The sequence below is a fragment of the Podarcis liolepis genome (assembly GCF_965112155.1).
Source record: "Podarcis liolepis genome assembly, chromosome: 5".
NCBI classification, from domain to species: Eukaryota; Metazoa; Chordata; class Lepidosauria; order Squamata; family Lacertidae; genus Podarcis; species Podarcis liolepis.
In genome coordinates this window covers 51,930,741-51,947,796 of record NC_139556.1, presented here as the reverse complement: position 1 = coordinate 51,947,796, position 17,056 = coordinate 51,930,741, and the positions used below count along the sequence as shown (strand labels likewise).

Here is a 17,056-nt window from a genome sequence, read left to right as displayed (position 1 = left end):
CATCTGAAAAAAACAGCGTGGATTTTGCCAAACATCCAAATTTGTTACTGCTTGTATCTTAATATTTCATCATAGCATTGTCAAAAAGTTTTGTCATTCTATTAAGCTAAACTTGATCTTCCATTTTGAAATTGTGATTAAATTATGAGTTTTGCATAGGCATAGCAATACTTGATATAGAAACATACACACATGCACAAAATGTAAATTGCTTATAGTCTGCAAGCCCATTAACGCAACAAATGACAACATTGCCAAGAGAGTCATTATAGTCTATTGTGTCAATGATCCTTGAACTAATAAGTCTTTAAGTAAGCCTTGACATGATAGCTTACAACAGCTCCTTCATAATGTCAGTACAATAGAATCCTAGTGAGACTTGAGATCATTCTCTTACTATGTAAATAACCTATATTGTACAGCACATACAAATGTACACACTACAGTCTCCAAATGGATTAGGGGGAAATTGCTGCTGGTTTCCCATAAGCTAAGAAGTTAGTGATGGGAGTTGTACTGAACACTAAGCAATTATGTCTGAGTTGTTTTTTTGTATCCCAGAGCATTAATCAAGCTGGAAGGCCATCTCATACTAACTGGCAGGAAAAAATATTCTTTAAATACCCCTTACTCCTGATAATATTTTATGGAGAAATGCTATGTTAATGCAAAGTTATAACCACCCCCATGTTATAAATTTTATGTAGTCATCATTTTTAAAAAGAACACTAAATGCAACAGCACAGGTATGACTACTCTGTAGCTGGTGAGCCTTGAGCTGTTTCTGTGCAGTTTAAGTGCAACTTCATTTTCTTGAGAAAACGAATCAAAATGCTGCTGTCTAGGTACTAGTCATACAGTAAGAAGTTACACCTTTTCCTCAAACACATGCAGGCATCAAAGGGGAAGACAGCAGTAGTGCAGTCCCCCAGCCTGCAAATTATTGGAGTTTGCAGACCAGTTTGGCTGGAAGGGAAGAAACGGAACTGACTAGAGAATATCAAAAGGTGTCAGGGACTGGTTGGACACAGAGGAATGATGTGGGGGGGGGATGGGGCCAGCTGGGGAATACTAAAGGGAAGAAGGCTCAGAGCCTGGGGAATGGTGGTGGGATGACAATGAGTGGTCCGAGGGAGAAGACTGGAAATAGAAGGTGTTGGAAGCTGAAGAGGTAACAGGGATTAGTGAGCAGGGAGAGTCTGTGGCAGAGAGAAGTCTAGAAGAAGAAGAAGAAGAAGAAGCAGGAGAGTGGGATGAGGGAAGTCAAGAGGCAGAGATGAGTGAAGAGGCACAGATGTTTTCCTCTCCTGCAGTGACAAGCTACCCTGGTCTCCCAGAACCAGGAAAAGCATGAAGAGGGCAGAGGAGAAATTATTGTCACACATGTGCAGTCTCAGATTGCTTGGCTGCCCCATTATCAAAAATGTAACTTTGAAATGAAATTTCCAATGGGAAGCATAACAGTTCCTTCCAAACTGCAATTCAATGTGAATTCCACATAATTGGAATTGGGGATCTAGCAGGAATTTAAGGATAACCCAATTTAGAGGAAATGAAACTAACCAAAGTTTGAGACAGTCACTTTATCTGGAGACATATGGAACTGAAAGTGATGTCGCAGGAGACTTTCCCACAATTTAGCCAGATCTCATGGGATGTAGAAATACACTGCAATCACAATCGCACCTCCTTTAAGGAATGTCTTTTCAATTTAGAAACTTCTTTGGTGAATACAGAGACACGAGGAGGGATTAACTCCCTGGAGAGATACTGTGATATTTCAGAAAGGATGTGAAAGGAAAAGAAAATGATTCAGTGAAGATTTTTCTTCATTACTTCCCAGCCCACCAAAGTGAGCACACAATGAGGGAGGTTCACAAACATTGATTTTAGATCTGAGGAAGTATACAGCTAACAGCATTTTAAGTGTATCAATTTTCAGTTAGTTCAACAACATTACGAATGAAAAAAGAAACAAAGTGAAAGTTTTTTATGGGAAATTGCAGGCTAAAAGTGATCATTTAGATTGTGAAATGTTTCTTTTCATGAAAAGTAAAGGGTTTTTAAATACAGAAGTAAAGTCAGGTGGGGCTTTTGCTTGCTTTATCCTTCCTAGACATTTTGCAAGCTGTAATCTGTGTCCCTTTCAGGATGGTAATCTTCAGCAATTTTGTTGCTCAAAGAGTCTTTTTTTGATCCTAAGAGGTACTTGCTAGAAAATTTATAGCAATAAAGATCATAACCAACCTTTGAGAAGTCTTGAGAAACAGTACACTTTGTGTTCAAAAATAAAAAAGGCCGAACACATCTCTAACCAAACTATGCCTAAAGCTTTCTGCAATAAGCAGTTTATACAAAAAAGAGCAGTTTAAAGCTTGCTTATGAATATTGTCAAACTTCATAAATAACTAAGTATAACCCTGGATTTTTCTGTAGCCCTTCTTGTATGCAACAATAAATAGTCCTTACGAAGTTATTCCCATTTTATAGATGGAAATGTTTAAGACAGCAGAAGTTCAAGTAAATGGTCTATGGAAGGCAATGCATCAAGGTTCAATGACAACACAGAAGAAAGAACTAACCATTTTCATATGAAAACATTACAGTGCCTAATTTATTGTGATGTGTATAAACAGCTTCAAATGTTGAAATGCAGTTATAGCATACCTCTTTGCACAGTTGAACGAAAGAGCAAATGTAGAAAGGGACAGAGTAAAACAAATAACATGTTATGGCTGTGTTTGAACATTGTACTAAACCATGGCTTATCATGATGAGAATGAACCACAGAGAGCCTTGGGTTTAAGTGTATTCCCTTCCTTATCCCTCTGTGGGTATCTGCAAATAGTTCTGTTTTTGATTAACTGCAGTTCATCATTTAATCTCAACCTGAAAACAAATAAATCTGTTTATTCTTAACTTGCAGCACTGAAGTGACCTCCCCGGGGTACAAGCCTGGGCAGTGTGATGGAGGTCCTGGGCTGCCCAGATGACAAGAACCCCCTCTCGGCCTCATTGATGTGGCTCAAAGGTAAGCAGTGCAGTGTGTTTGGACCAAACTGGCTGCAGGAATTGCCAGAAGGAGACGTACAAGGCACCACCCAACCCTCTGAGGGACTTCACTTCAGATTTGTGTAGGGTTTACTTCTTGGCCTTTTCTTCTCCCAAAGAGACTGCAAGGCAGTGGAGGTTTAGGATCACAGTTTTCCTTCTCCTAGATGTGCTGCTTTCTCAGGTTGACGAGCCCCTACAGCACTTGCAGAAACTGCCTTCTTGACTGTTGGACCCGCTATTGGTCTCATTTACTCAATCTGTCAGAGCTGGTCTTCACATTCAAGGGAAGTCCCTAGCTCATTGAAGGTTTGAGACCCATTGGCTACTCTCACCTTGTTTAGCCAGCCAGTCAAAGCTATTTCTGATGCATGCTGACAGCTTCTAGGAGTCACAGGTGAGAGCTGAGTGCAGGGTGGAGATCAAAGGTAGACAAACTACTCCAGAAGGAGCACAGTGTGTCTCCCACCTCCCCCAACCTCCCTTATTAACTATGGTTTGTTTAAAATAGGCCAAATTCAAACCATGAATTATGAAGTGAGCTTGTCAATCAAAACTGGAAGTGAAAGTTTCTGATCTTTTTGTTGCTCTGCTAGAGGAGAGCGAAGAGCAAATGAGTCCAAGACTCACAGCAGTTTCTATAATAAACCATGGTTTGTTATGATGTGTGAATGAAGCCAGATCCTATAGCAATGTGGGAAACTTTCTTTCTTAATCTGTCCAACTAATCCAACTCCCATCTCTTGCAGGGGCTCAATTAGTGCCAGCACCTTCTGTCAAGAGTTTGGGTGTAACCTTTGACGCCTCCCTTTCTATGGAGGCACAGGTTGCAGCCACGGCAAAGATGGCATTTTTCCATTTCTGCCGTATTAAGCAGTTGGTCCCTTATTTCTCTCGCCCTGATCTGGCCACAGTGATCCATGTGACAGTCACCTCCAGGCTTGATTATTGTAACTCACTCTACGTGGGGCTGCCCTTGAAGCTGACCCAGAAACTCCAGCGGGTGCAGAATGCTGCGGCGCTGCTCCTTATGGAGTCCTTGCCATGGGATCACATTCATCCAGTACTTTACCAGCTGCACTGGCTCCCGGTGGAGTACAGGGTCAGGTTTAGGGGACTGGTTTTGATCTTTAAAGCCCTGTGCAGCCTAGGACCATCATACCTCTCCTGGTATGTCCCGCAGAGGACCTTAAGGTCCATAAAAAACACTTTGGAGGTCCCGAGCCTCAAGGAGGTTAGATTGGTCTCAACTAGCGCCAGGGCCTTTTCAGCACTGGCCCCAACATGGTGGAACACTGTCACAAGAGACCAGGGCCCTGCGGGATTTGACATCTTTCCGCAGGGCCTGCAAGACGGAGCTGTTCCGCCTGGCCTTCGGCTTAGACTCACTCTGACACCTTATATGGGATTTGGTATATAAATTTTCCTTTGGCTTTTTTGGTGGCCCATGTAGGACCAGCATGGATAGCTGTCTCGGGTGAATACCTGGTGTTTCCTCCCTTTATGGTCTTGATTTAGGGGCTACTACTAAAATGAGGCTGCATTTTAAGCCGTATTTTAATTAACTGTTTTTTTTCTATTACGTTTTATTGTGATTTATATTTGGTGTTAGCCGCCCTGAGCCGGGGAGGACGGGATATAAATAAAAAATTGTTGTTATTGTTATTATTAATCTGATCCTTTCTTTGGAAAATTGGAGTGGGCCGCTTATCATTTTTGGAAGCTGAGCTGCAGGAGGGCTTTCATGATACAGGTAAACCACTTCCTGTTTTCAAACTTTTTTTTAGACAAAACACCATCCCTGCATAAAAGGGCATATTAGGAGGTCTGAGGAAACCCAAAGGTTTTGCAGAAGGACAACAAATATTTAGGAAAAAGCCAAAGGTGAGAAACCTCCAAAATACAAAAAAACCCCAGAACACATTCAGTGGCTATGGGATGCTGACCGGAGGGCGGGGAAATGGAAAACCAGCAGAAGTGAAATGGAATGGAGTTTCATGAAGGCAGGTATGGTTGGCTGCTGCTTAGCACATGTGAGTGACTCAACCGGAACAGGAGGGGTTTGCTTCTGCTTCTCTCTCACCCTCTGGATGGCCTAAGTGGGGGAAACATGTGGCTTGTGGTGCTGTGCAAAGACAAGAGGAGCAAACAAGAACGAGGCCCCTGCTAGCTACAAGGCTGGATACAATGGCACTGCTGAGTTAATGGCAGTAAAAACCACTGCCTATGCTGGTTTTTACTTTAGTCTCAGCAGCATGGAGAATTAAGCCCACTGGGCCTAATCAAGGCTGTTTCACCACCCAAAGGGAAAGCACAGGAGACAAAGAGAGGTCATGCTGAGGCTGCTCCTGTCTTGGATCACCTTTCCTTGTGGGAACTGCAGCAAGGACCATGGGGCTCACTGAGCCTCCTCTGGGTGGCTGAGTCACTCAAAGGAAGAGAGCAGGTAAGAAGCCTTGCAGGACCAGCTGGCACCTGTCTGGCTTGCTCAGTGTCTCTAAATGAGTGACAGGGAGCCTGTGGTGTTGCAGATATCAGTGGGGAGTCCAATTCCCATGAGCCTCAGGCTGCATGGCTAATGGTGAGGAAGGATAGAACAGCTTGTGTGACAGCAGCTGCAGGTGGCGGTATCACTGGCTGAGCAGCCGGCATGGGTAGCACATGCAGGTACTGGGAAATTCCCCCCATTAAGGATTCCCTTATTCAGGTTGAAAACTGCAGTGTCTGAGCTGCTGGTAATAAACGAGGCTGCCCAATACCAGGTATGTTAGGCTGGCCAGCAGCAGAAGCAAGCAAGGTAATAGCTAGAGGGGATGCTGTAAAACCAGAAAATTCATGGGTGGAAGATGATGTCATATCTACAAGGCCCCTTGCACTTGGGATGCAGTATCCTCCTCTGAAAGGAGTCCTACTTGTCCATGTAGGAGGCCCCTTGAAAGGACATCAGGAAGCTCTCCCATATAATGTGCCCTCTGCAATGCTGGAAAAGATTTCAACAGGCAAGGACACACTTGTGTGCTGTGGTAGCAGAAACAGCCAAAGAATGTCCAGAGCTGGGTGCAGAGCTCTTAACTGCCATTTTGTCTGCCGCTCCCCCATCGCCCCCAAGTCCAAGTGGGGCTCCATTGGTACAGCAATACCTGGCAGTGCGTTTTGGGGGCACCTCCTGATGATTTCCCTGTAGTGTGGAGTTGAAAGAAAAAAACTCTGGCTGCTCCCTGCCTGACATGAAAGGGGGAAGGCTTGGGCTGCAAGCACTGATGAAAGAAGGCATGAGTCCCAGACAAATAAGTACCGAGACAAGGGAGAGAAAACAGGGCTAAATAAGGGAAATAAGTGTTTTTTGTTTTTTAAAGTTAGGAAAAACAACACAGGGAGCAAGCAAATGGAAAAGCGACGCACATACGAAAACAGAATCGGAGGCAAAAAACAGCAGTTGAAAAATTGGTCAAAAGGTCACAGAATTGGTTGCGGGGACGGACCAAAATGCAATCACAAGCCTGAGCGGAATGACAGGAGGGTGTCTCTCTCTCTCTCTCTCTCATACACGTTCTCTCTCTCACACACACATGCGCACAGAGGCGTCTGTCCCAGGTGAAGGCAGGGAACCGGCTGAGCTGACAAAGACTCGACTGCGCTTCCCGCCTTTGGGCACCAGGTGGCGCTACAACCCGCCGTGTCCCAAGTTTATTCAATCTCCGGAGGAACCTAATCAGCCGGCGCCGCGCCGGAGACGTTAACAGGGCTCAGCAGGAACCTCCTCGTCGTGGTCCTCCCTCAGAAGTCGGGGCTGACGGATTCCGAATGGGCTCTGCTAAACTATTCGGCACAACTATTCGACCGAAGCCCGAAGGAAAGAACTTGAGGAGAGGAGGAGAAACGAGAGGAACGCGATCCCGCGAGAACACGGTAATCTCGGGGCGGGAGGCGCGCGTGCTCCGTCTCCTAGCAACGGAGCCCCGGCGCTTCTCCGAGGAGACATGGAGTATTGCGGGAACCGGGCTGCGGGCGAGCTGCAGCAGCAGCAGCCGCGGCGGTTCACCATTACTGATCTCAAACGCCAGGCTGCGGAGTATTACCGCAGCAACGAAGTGCCGCAGCGCCTGGAGGAGGTGCTCAACGCCATGTTCTACCAGCGCCCAGAGGACTTCTACGGACACCTGGTAAGCCGGACCCCTGTGTAACGGCACCCCCGCTTGCGCATGCGCCTTTGGCCCAAACCGGAGGATGGTGCGATGTGTGCCTGGTGCGCACGCGCACCGGGAGTAGGGGGGGCGGCGGGAGACGCCTTAGGTGTGGGACAGGCTGGGTGGGAGTGCAGAACTCCCAGTGACCTTAATGCAGGTCGTGTGTTCCTGGTGTGTGCATCTGCATGGTAGTATTTTGGCCCTTTACAGGGCGAGCTTCTCCATGATATTTCCGAGGCAAGTCCCACTGAGCTCCTGTGTGTCCCCATTCAATCCAAGGGGAGTTACTCCTAGCTAAGTGGGGATATAGTGGCTGCAAATTTACTGCTTAAGTAAACAACAACCGAGAGCCTTGACAGCACCTTAAACACCAAAATATTTATTTTATGGGTTGAAATCTGCATCATCATATGTGAAGAGTGCACTCTGGTACATGAAAACCCGTGCCATAATAAATTTGTTTGCAGAGCAATCCTGTGCAGGTCAACATAGAAGTAAATAGGGCAGGGAATGGTTAGCATATGCTAACATTGCTACATATCAGTATAATTTGTACTGTCAGCTGCATTATGATGAGCAAGGCACACTTAGGAGGTAGAAGGGTTCTCATCCTGTACAATTTGCAAGTCTATTGTAAAGAGGATGTTCATGAGATTCATGCCACATGACTGTAAGTTGGTGTATAATCTTATGAACATGGTGTATAATCTTATGAACTTCCTCTGAACAATATACTGTAGCATATACAGTAAATGTCATGATCTGCCTTTGTTTCCCATTGGTAAAATGGTAATCTTATGACATAATCTCAGTGTTAATTCGGATATTAATAGAACAAGGGTTATAATGCACTAAGCCCACTAGAAAATGTGATTTAAATGATTGGTAATAAAAGAGGGAATTAGAAAATACGAACATACTTTTTATGATACCATATGTCATCGGAAGCAGAAATAATAATATATGTCACAGCAAGCTCACATTTGGGCAGGCTACCAAGACCTGCCAATATTTGTGGACCTCTACCTCTGAAATTCAACCATCACTACAAAACATCATAGTGCCTTTTGGAGTGCTTCCTGATCGATCATTTCTCCTGATTGCCAGGCAGCATGCCCTATACTAGCGTGTGTCAGGGAAAATGCTGGTCCCTGTATTAATTCCTGCTAGTCCAAAGGGCAGGCTAGGATCCTGCAGAATCAATGTCAGTGGCACAATCCAAGAATTTATTGTGATCCATCCTTGACTTCATCGCAGATGAACTGGTATCATTACAGTTTACCATACTCCAGAAGATTTAGTGAAAGCCAAGAGGGTACCATTAGGATTTTTAAAAGAAAGGAGATAATATTGTTGGTAATAGGTATGATCCCAAGCCATGGGTGCAGGAACTACTAAATGAGCAGTCTGATAAATGTCAGGGAAAAGTTTCACTGCAGACGACTGTGTACTAGGAGAATAGAAATCTCATTTTAAATATATGGGAAATAATTGCTATAATTGTTATCTTCCAGGCAAACTACTTCTCTGAATTATCAAAGCCTCCAGTGATAACCAAATTAGTTGGGAAAAAGGTGCTTGATGGGATTGGTCGGCCAACGTTAGAAGTGGAAGTGTTATGCCGAGTTAGGAACTGTGTCAAGGTATGAACTGTTATGTGCTTAATTCTCTATTTGATCCAGAGATATCTGTCTGCCAGACTGAGGGCTGCCTGCAAATAACATTGTCCGTGAGCTTATATGGACACTGGTCAACCCCTGCCAATTTTTGTCTCAATATGATGAAACCAAAAGGCCCAAAATAAAATGTGTCAAGGCATTTAACGTATCTAGGTGTTTTCCCCCTTAACTAGCTGCTGTGTCAGGATTGGGACCATGGTGCTTGGAGAAGGGTTTCCAATACTTTTTTTCCTTGATGAAAATCCCCCCTCATGCTATTAATGTGAACAGAATCTAATTAATGTGTCCTAGGGCTGGTAGCAATTTTGGTGGAGCGTTTCTTCAGGACCACTGCATGGTAGAAAGTGGTAATGTTTCCTTTGCCTGTGCACCATGATCCTGAGTGTAAAAAAAGTTTAGGGGCAAATTAGACATCATACTATCACCCTTTTGAAATTTGGAAGGGTCTTGTCTGCTGTGACTTTTTATAAAATGTCTTCACTAGGGTTGAGGGATAAGGATAAGGATGAGACACCCAACAGTGAAGTCTACACAGGGCTGGCCCAGGGCATTTTGCTGCCTGAGGTGAACCAGAAAATGGCACCCCCCCTGGGAATTGTGGTTTGTTAAGAGTGCTGGGTTAGGGCATGGGCAGGGAATATTAGGTTCAGAGACCAAATGCAGCCTTCTAGGCCTTTCTGTTGAGGTCCAGGCCAGTCCTCTTCAGTCCTGCTTTGCATCCTCTTTGAGGTTTTTTTGTTTGTTTTTTTTGTTAACTGAAATGTTTTTTTGGATGGAGAGAAGGTACTGTGATTGTGGGATAGGGCTCATCTCACCCCCCTCAAAACCCACTGCCTCTTTCCATTCTGCTGGCTGACCTCTGTCTTGCCTTTGAACCATGGCTTACTGGAAACCGTGGCTGCTGTCTTGCAAAGCTGGGAGCTTGTCCATCAGGAGGCAGCTGCGCACGCAGCGTGCCACTTGAGCAGGACTCTGTGGGTTAGTGGCTTGATAGATTTACGGAAAAGACGATGTTGTGAAATGGGGAGGAGAAGTGCTGTGGTGAAGCAAGGGGGACTAAATGCAGATGGATAACAGGGGTGGGAGGAGAGAGAAACAGGAATGCCGGAAACAAGGGAGGGTGAACTAGAGAAGGAAAGAGCAGGGAAGGAGAGGGAAAGTAAAGAAGCCAGAAAACAAGTATGATCTGGAGAACGAAAGTGCGGGGGTAGGGTGGGGGACTTTTCTGCATTCCTGAAGAAATTGCTCCATGGAGGAAGCAGGGAGGTGTGGACTGTACCTAGATGCAAATTTGCCACCCCTCACAGAGTGCCACTTGAGATCATGGGAGGGGTAGCCCCAAGTTTACACTTCCATGAGTACATATCCCTCACTTGGGTAACAGAAATGGCATGAGTGGAAGGACAGAAGACACCCAGTGTTTCTGTGTATTTGCTCTTCAAAAATATATATTAAGGTGTATTCAATATTAAGGTATATTCAATAGAGAATCAAAGGATAAATAACTGTTAGATGGATTTGTAGCTGGTTGATTGACCGAACCCAAAGAGTACTCATTAATGGTTCCTCGTCACCCTGGAAAAAAGTGACAAGTGGGGTGCCGCAGGGTTCTGTCTTGGGCCCGTTGTTGTTCAGCGTCCTTATAAACAACTGATGAAGAAATTGGGCGGGGGGAAGAATCATAGGCATAGCCAAGGGGGGGGGCAGCTGCCCCCTATAATCCTCAAAAATCATGGAAAAGCATAAAAAAATACTCAATTAACTGCCCCCTAACAAAAGCTTGCCCCCTGTAATGCCCTCTTTTAGGTGGAATTTTAGCCGTGATCTCACCAAAAAAGCTCAACAACTTTTTGGGACCCCCATAACAATAAACGTGGCTACGCCCATGAGGGGGATGCTAATCAAGTCTGCAGATGACACCAAACCGGGAGGGGTAGCTAATGCCACAGAAGACAGAATCAGGATTCAAAATGACTTTAACAGATTGGAGAACTGGGTCTAAACTAACAAAATGAATTTTAGTAGGGACAAATGTAAGGTTCTGCACTTAGCCAGAAAGAACCAATGCACAAATATAAGATGGGGGACACTTGGCTTACTAGTAGTACATGTGAAAAGGATCTTGGGGTCTTAGTGGACCACCACCAATAGTGTGATGCTTCAATAGAAGTATAGTATCCAGATCAAGGGAAGTAATAGTACTATTCTCTTCTGCCTTGGTCACACCACACCTAGAATTCTGGGCACCACAAGGGATATTGACAAGCTGGAACATATGCAGAGGAAGGTAACTAATATGATCAAGTGCCTGGAAACCAAGCCTTATGAGGAATGGTTGAAGGAGCTGGGTATGTTTAGTTGGAAAAGAGGAGAGTGAGAGAAGATATGATAGCCATCTTCAAATATCTAAAGAGCTGTCACATGGAAGATAGAGCAAGCTTGTTTTCTCATGCTCTGGATTGCAGGACTCGAACCAATGGCTTCAAATTACAATAAAGGAGATTCCAACTTAACATCAGGAAGAGCTGTTTGACAGTGGAGCGGTCATCCTTGGGAGGTTGTGAACTCTCCTTCATTGGAGGTTTCTAAGCAGAGGTTGGATGTCTATGGATGCTTTAGTTTAGATTCCTGTATTGCAGGGGGTTGGACTAGATGACCATTGGGGTCCCTTCCAACTCTACGATTTTCTAATAATATAACCTAGAGGCATTTGCATTATTCAGAAGTTCATATAAACATTGTAGTTTACATGGTCAAAGAAGCATATGGACTAAACAAAATTGAAATGAAAGGAGCTGTGAAGAATTCTACTCTAGCAATAAAATTCTTTTAAATACCTTGTCAAAAGATTTGACATGTGGAGTTTATAACATTCAACAGTGAAAGTGATAACCCTCTCCATACATCAGAAATAAAGCTTAAATAAACCTTTAGCACAAAATGATTTCAATGTAGTGTTTATTATGTGAAATTTCAATGGTGAATCTATTTTTAAATACTGTTCTGCAGAGGATTTGTTCCAGCATGATCTCTTCTCATGCTGAAATTCTTGAAAATGCTTCACCAGAAGCAATTGATGCTGATGAAAGGGAAAGAGAGGAATCTATAAAGATAGCAATTGAATGGATAAATGAATCACTGAATGAAATGTTCATAGGCCTTCAACCTACTGACCAGCATAAAGCTGATGAACTTCTAGGGTAAGTTTCTCATATTTATTCTGCATGTTATATAGCAATTCATTTCTTTTGAAAATCCATTATGTTGCACTTACAAGACTGTAATTCAGGCTGCAATTCTATACTTGAGAGTAAGCCCTTTTGCACTCAGTGGGACTTACTTTTGAGCAGACTTGTATTGGATTGTACTTGTGCTTACCAGCATGTGGCATACTTGAGGATTTGAAATGGCTGTGCTTCAACCATAACAGTCTGGTGGTCTGGAGGCAGATTATGATTGAGTTTAAGCTTAGTCTGTAAATAAAATTATCATCTACCTTGGAGGATACCAGCCTGGAACCCATGAAAAACTTTACTGTGTCAGAGCCTGCTGCCATTTTATTTTAAATAAAAAAGTAAGTCTCTAAGCCCTCCTAGAAAGTTAAGCAAAATGTGCAGGTACCCTTCTAAGCAATTTTAGTGAAATGATCACTCATGGGCTAAAGCCACTGATAGGTAGGAGTAAAATTAGAGCTGTGATAGATGAGTTGCTTGGACACCAGGCAATGGGAATACCTTGGGTCCGAAAGAGCTGCTGTTTCCCTTTCATGTACTTTATCTGCTTCTGCCTTATTTTCTAGTAGTCCTTAGAATCTCCATAGTTTGCCCTTCCTTTTTACCTAGCAACCAGGAAACATCTTTCCCGTGCTGGGTTTCTCTGAGTTCATGTACTCCCTAGAAGTTATTTTCTGCAAATCTAAACTACACAGTTAAAGACCCCCCCTGGCAAATACAAAATACCTCTCTAATTTTGTGTTATGTGTTTTATCAGAAATGTATTACTATTTATAGAAGTGAAGGTAACAAATTTCAGTGTACCCTGACTTGCGTGTGTCAAGAAGTTTCTTGAAGTACTAAAGCAACCAGCGGTTACTGCGCTTCCTTTTATTACAGTGAATATTTTGGAAAGAAAGCAGAAGCAGATGAAGAAAGAAGGGAAGCTGAAAAGGAGAAAGAGAAAGAAATCCAGGAAGCAGAGGCTTCTGGTGCTTCAGCTGCCCCAGCTCCTTCTGGAAAAAAAAAGCCAAACAAAGCAGGTTATAGAATAGACCTTGTATCTATAAAGTAGATAGCATCCCGTTCCATTTAGCAAATGGGTATCATGGCTCTCAGGCTTGTATCCAATGAAGTTGTCCCGTTCTTACAACTTCTGGTTGTGTAATGGAACTTCCCCTCCGTCTTCTCTTCCTACATGCCCCTTGCACACCCAACCCAAATCTTTCTCTGGAGGGTTGGCGGAACTCCCAGAACAGATTTGGGAGGCCACCTGGGGAGGAGAGCATGGTGAAGTTCTATTCTGCAAGTAGGAGTCCTTTCTGGGATAAAGACCCACATTGACTTTCTTACCTAAGCTTGTGGAAGGGAAGGGTAGTTCAAAGCATGCTTCTGCTATCACATTTTTATGAAATGTTATTGAAATGTTATCAATGTTGCATTTTTATTGTTTTTGAGTAAGCCACGTATTATTATAGGAAGGGGTATAAAGTGTTATTAAAAAATAAATAAATAAATAAATAAAGCTTTTGCATATAACCCGTTATGCTTTCCTGGATTCTCCACCCTTCAACATATCCCCATATCACTCTGCATACTGGACTTAATGATCCCAAGTAAAGTCATGGCAGTTGTAGATTGAGGTGTGGGTGGGTGGCTTGCTTGCCTTTGTTGCTATGTGATGCTTCAAAATGGGAATCACATAGGCAAAACAAAAGAAAAAGATTGGGAAACACTTGATCTGGATACCTAGCTGTCTTTTCTTGGGCAATGCCTTATCTGAGTATCAGACTGCATTATTTGTCTTGACATGTGAATATGCACTCCGTTGTCTCATGTTGATTTGTTCATTTTATTAGGAATCAGTTTAATAGAGGAACATGGAACAGCACACCTGCTGTGAAGTTTATGTTTGTTTAATGGGATCTGGCACGGCAGGAAAACAGCACAGTGGAAGGGGGCTAGGGTATCTCCTAGCCACACCCTTTGGCTTTAAATTGAACTGCTAGCTGATCTAGTTGCCAGCCAGGGCCATGCCACTTGTTATCTGTAACGTTCAGTAACGTTCCACTAATGGAAACAACATCCAGATCATACTGACCCCTTGAGAGCAAGAGTCTTAAGGATGCAACACCCATTGACTGTTTAACTCGAGGGAAATGTGTCAAATGTTTCTCCTCTTATTGCCTTTTTGCATAATTGCAGTGACCTGTTCATGATAAGAAGAAAGTGTTCTTATTCGTATACTCTTTAACATTTCGTATTTTTCATGATTCTCGCAGTGCTTTTTTGTCTGACAGTACTCACCAGTATGGAGTACCATCACCCCTTTTGTAGCAGCTCATGACAGCCATTTTATGCCAGCATCCATGGCATTTTTATGAAGGTCATGAGTACTGGCACCCCATTTTGTACCAAAAACACTGCTCAGAGTTAAATTTGCTTAAAAGTAGTACTGTAGCAGAAGTTTGTATTGCTGCATTTGCCTCACTGATAATTTTAATTGCCATTCTTGATTTCTTAGCAAATATAACAAAATCATTTTTACTTTTCTGGGAGTAAATATTTAATTACTGGAATTTCAGTAGTCTCAATAGAAGCCGTTATAGAGAAGTTGAACTTCTGAAGAGTAGAATTTGTCATTTTATGGAGAATAAAGGTGATTTTTGAGAAACTTTGGAGAACAGCCTGTTGCTTCGTGCCTGACACCTCACTCATAATGCACTCATTGCTGTGCATTCCAGACCTAAGGAAGATCAAATATATGATGTGCTTCAAATATATGATGTTCTTCAAACACTTAAGTTGGGTGTCTGCATAGAGTTCCATAGCTGCACTTGACAGCTTTCATGTTCTGCTGTTCGAAAGTTCTGTTAAGTGCTTGGATTAAAAGGTCAGGCTTTCAAAGGCACTCAGCACCCACAACTAGTGCTGGATTTTCAAAAGATGCCAGCTCCTATTTTAGAGTCAAAGCAAGCCATTGGATGATAAGAATTTGAGGACTTGAGGACATAAATGTCACAGTGGGAGTTTATGGTTGCTAAGCTCTGTGCTTCAAAAATCCAGCCATTATTAAGGTGTCCAAGTGAGAGCCAAGTAATTTTCAAAATCTACTCTGGATTCTTAAGTTTTGTGCATATAAAACGCTCTTTGGAAAGTCTGGATCTAAGGGTGCTAGTAGATGAAGGGCATAATAATAAGCAATGGAAGAGAAAAGGAAATAAAAGAGAAGGGTTCTATCCGAGACTGAAACAAGCCTTTATTGCAGAGGTCAAAATATCAGATTCTTATGTCTAAGAACAGATGTGATTTAAGCCTAAAGGTTAGGTGTGACAGCATGGGTTATAGCCCGCATCATGAGAGGGAAAGAAGGCAAGCCAACCAGCCAAACCAACCCCACCTTCCTCTCACTATTGCCACTGTGGATGACGTTTATTCTTCTCTGACTCCTCTGACTCCCTGACTAAACAACAGCTTCAACTTTCTGTTGGACCACTTTAAGCGGTCCAGCTCCTGTCTATATTGGGAGGAGTGGTATTTAATTAATTGGTTTATAAACTGCTCCTATATTCAGTAGTGTGGAAATGGTGTAGAGAAATAAATGTAAAGCAGATAAAAAAAACATAAATTTTATTTATTGAAAACTGCAGACATATAATAATTTGGGATGGGCTGGGCGAAAAGTTTTTGACATGACAACATGGAGGCTTGTTTCCCATCTGTGGAAGATGAATTCCAGACAACTGGTGCCACAGTTCTCAGAGTATGTGCCTAAGTCACAGCATGGTTTACATGCTTTGCTATAAACACCAACAGATCTCTCTTCCCAGATCTAAGTGACCAGCATGGGATGTAGGGGGGAGAGGTGGTTTCTTAGATGCAGAACTTCACTGGCAATTACCGTTTCCACAGCTGTTGTATTCTGGGTCAAAGCACGTGTCTGCGGAGCACACATAAGCCTGCCCTGTTCTGCCCCCATTCCTCCCTCTTCTGGGTGCAAAAGACCTGTGCGTCGGCAGTTGAGTGCTAATTGGACATGCGTAAATGGTCGCCACCTGTATAGGGATTCTTATACCAGTAGCAAAGCCGTGAATCTAGCTTGGTAGCAAATTGGCAGGGGTGAGTTGAATAACAAGGTCTCAGACCAAATTCCCTGCTCCCGAAATTATTTTAGAAAAAAAGTTAATTTTACAGTTTAATTCAAGCCCCTTTTCTTTCTTGCAACTCTTCAACTTTTATATGGAATATTTTAACTACCCCCTCCCATTGAGGACAAGAGTCTTGGTTAGGTTTCTGTTTCTCCTTAATTACCAGGTTCCCATGCAAAACTTCCCGAACTAGTATCCCTTGCATGTTTCACCTTCCTGCAATTTTTTGAACCCTATATACACGAGTTTTCAACATAAAGGGCAACCATTTTACAGCCTAGTTACAAACAAAATGCTTCAAAGTCCTGTTCCATCACAACAGGAGATTAGTGTTAGAAAGTTCGTTAGAAGAAGTGTCTTAATATAAGGGGTTAAGATGGCAGTCCTCAAAACACCTATCTCTGGAGCATTGTCTTTGTCGCCAATAGAATTGATCTAGAATAAGAAGCCCAGATTCTTTGTTTTAATTGACTTCATAGCCATATTTTACTTAACCCTATGATGTTGATATTGTCCATAGAAAACTATAAACATGTTTTTGTTTTCTCAGCAAAGAAGTTGTCTGTGCTGGAGAAGCCAATCCCTCCTGCAGAACCCACGGAACCTGTAGTTATGGGTAGCATGGCTATTGGGTGTACATCTCTTGCTTTTGCAAAGACTGCTGCGGCTCTTCGTGACATGCCTTTGTACTTACATATCGCTTTGCTGAAACATGATCAGGTACTTGTCTGGATTTTAGCATCCAGAATTCTCTCTCTCTTTTTTTAATATGATATTTA

The 17,056-nt window shown here is 43.1% G+C and overlaps 1 protein-coding gene across 8 annotated transcripts in view; it reads left to right on the top strand.

Moving 5' to 3' along the window:
• Window positions 1–6,503: 6,503 nt before the first annotated feature.
• The window catches only part of ENO4 (enolase 4), a 32,271-nt gene continuing 21,718 nt past the window's right edge, over window positions 6,504–17,056 (top strand). Inside the window, exons 1-5 of one of the 8 annotated variants that reach the window (XR_014526634.1) lie at window positions 6,504–7,214; window positions 8,753–8,881; window positions 11,927–12,117; window positions 13,030–13,172; window positions 16,828–16,997. Coding sequence is in view for 7 of the 8 variants with exons in the window: in XM_083504958.1 (XP_083361084.1) it covers window positions 7,032–7,214; window positions 8,753–8,881; window positions 11,927–12,117; window positions 13,030–13,172; window positions 16,828–16,997 (816 nt within the window). In the remaining variant the exon portion in view is untranslated. The other 7 variants (XM_083504958.1, XM_083504959.1, XM_083504957.1 and 4 more) reach the window with 7 other exon arrangements.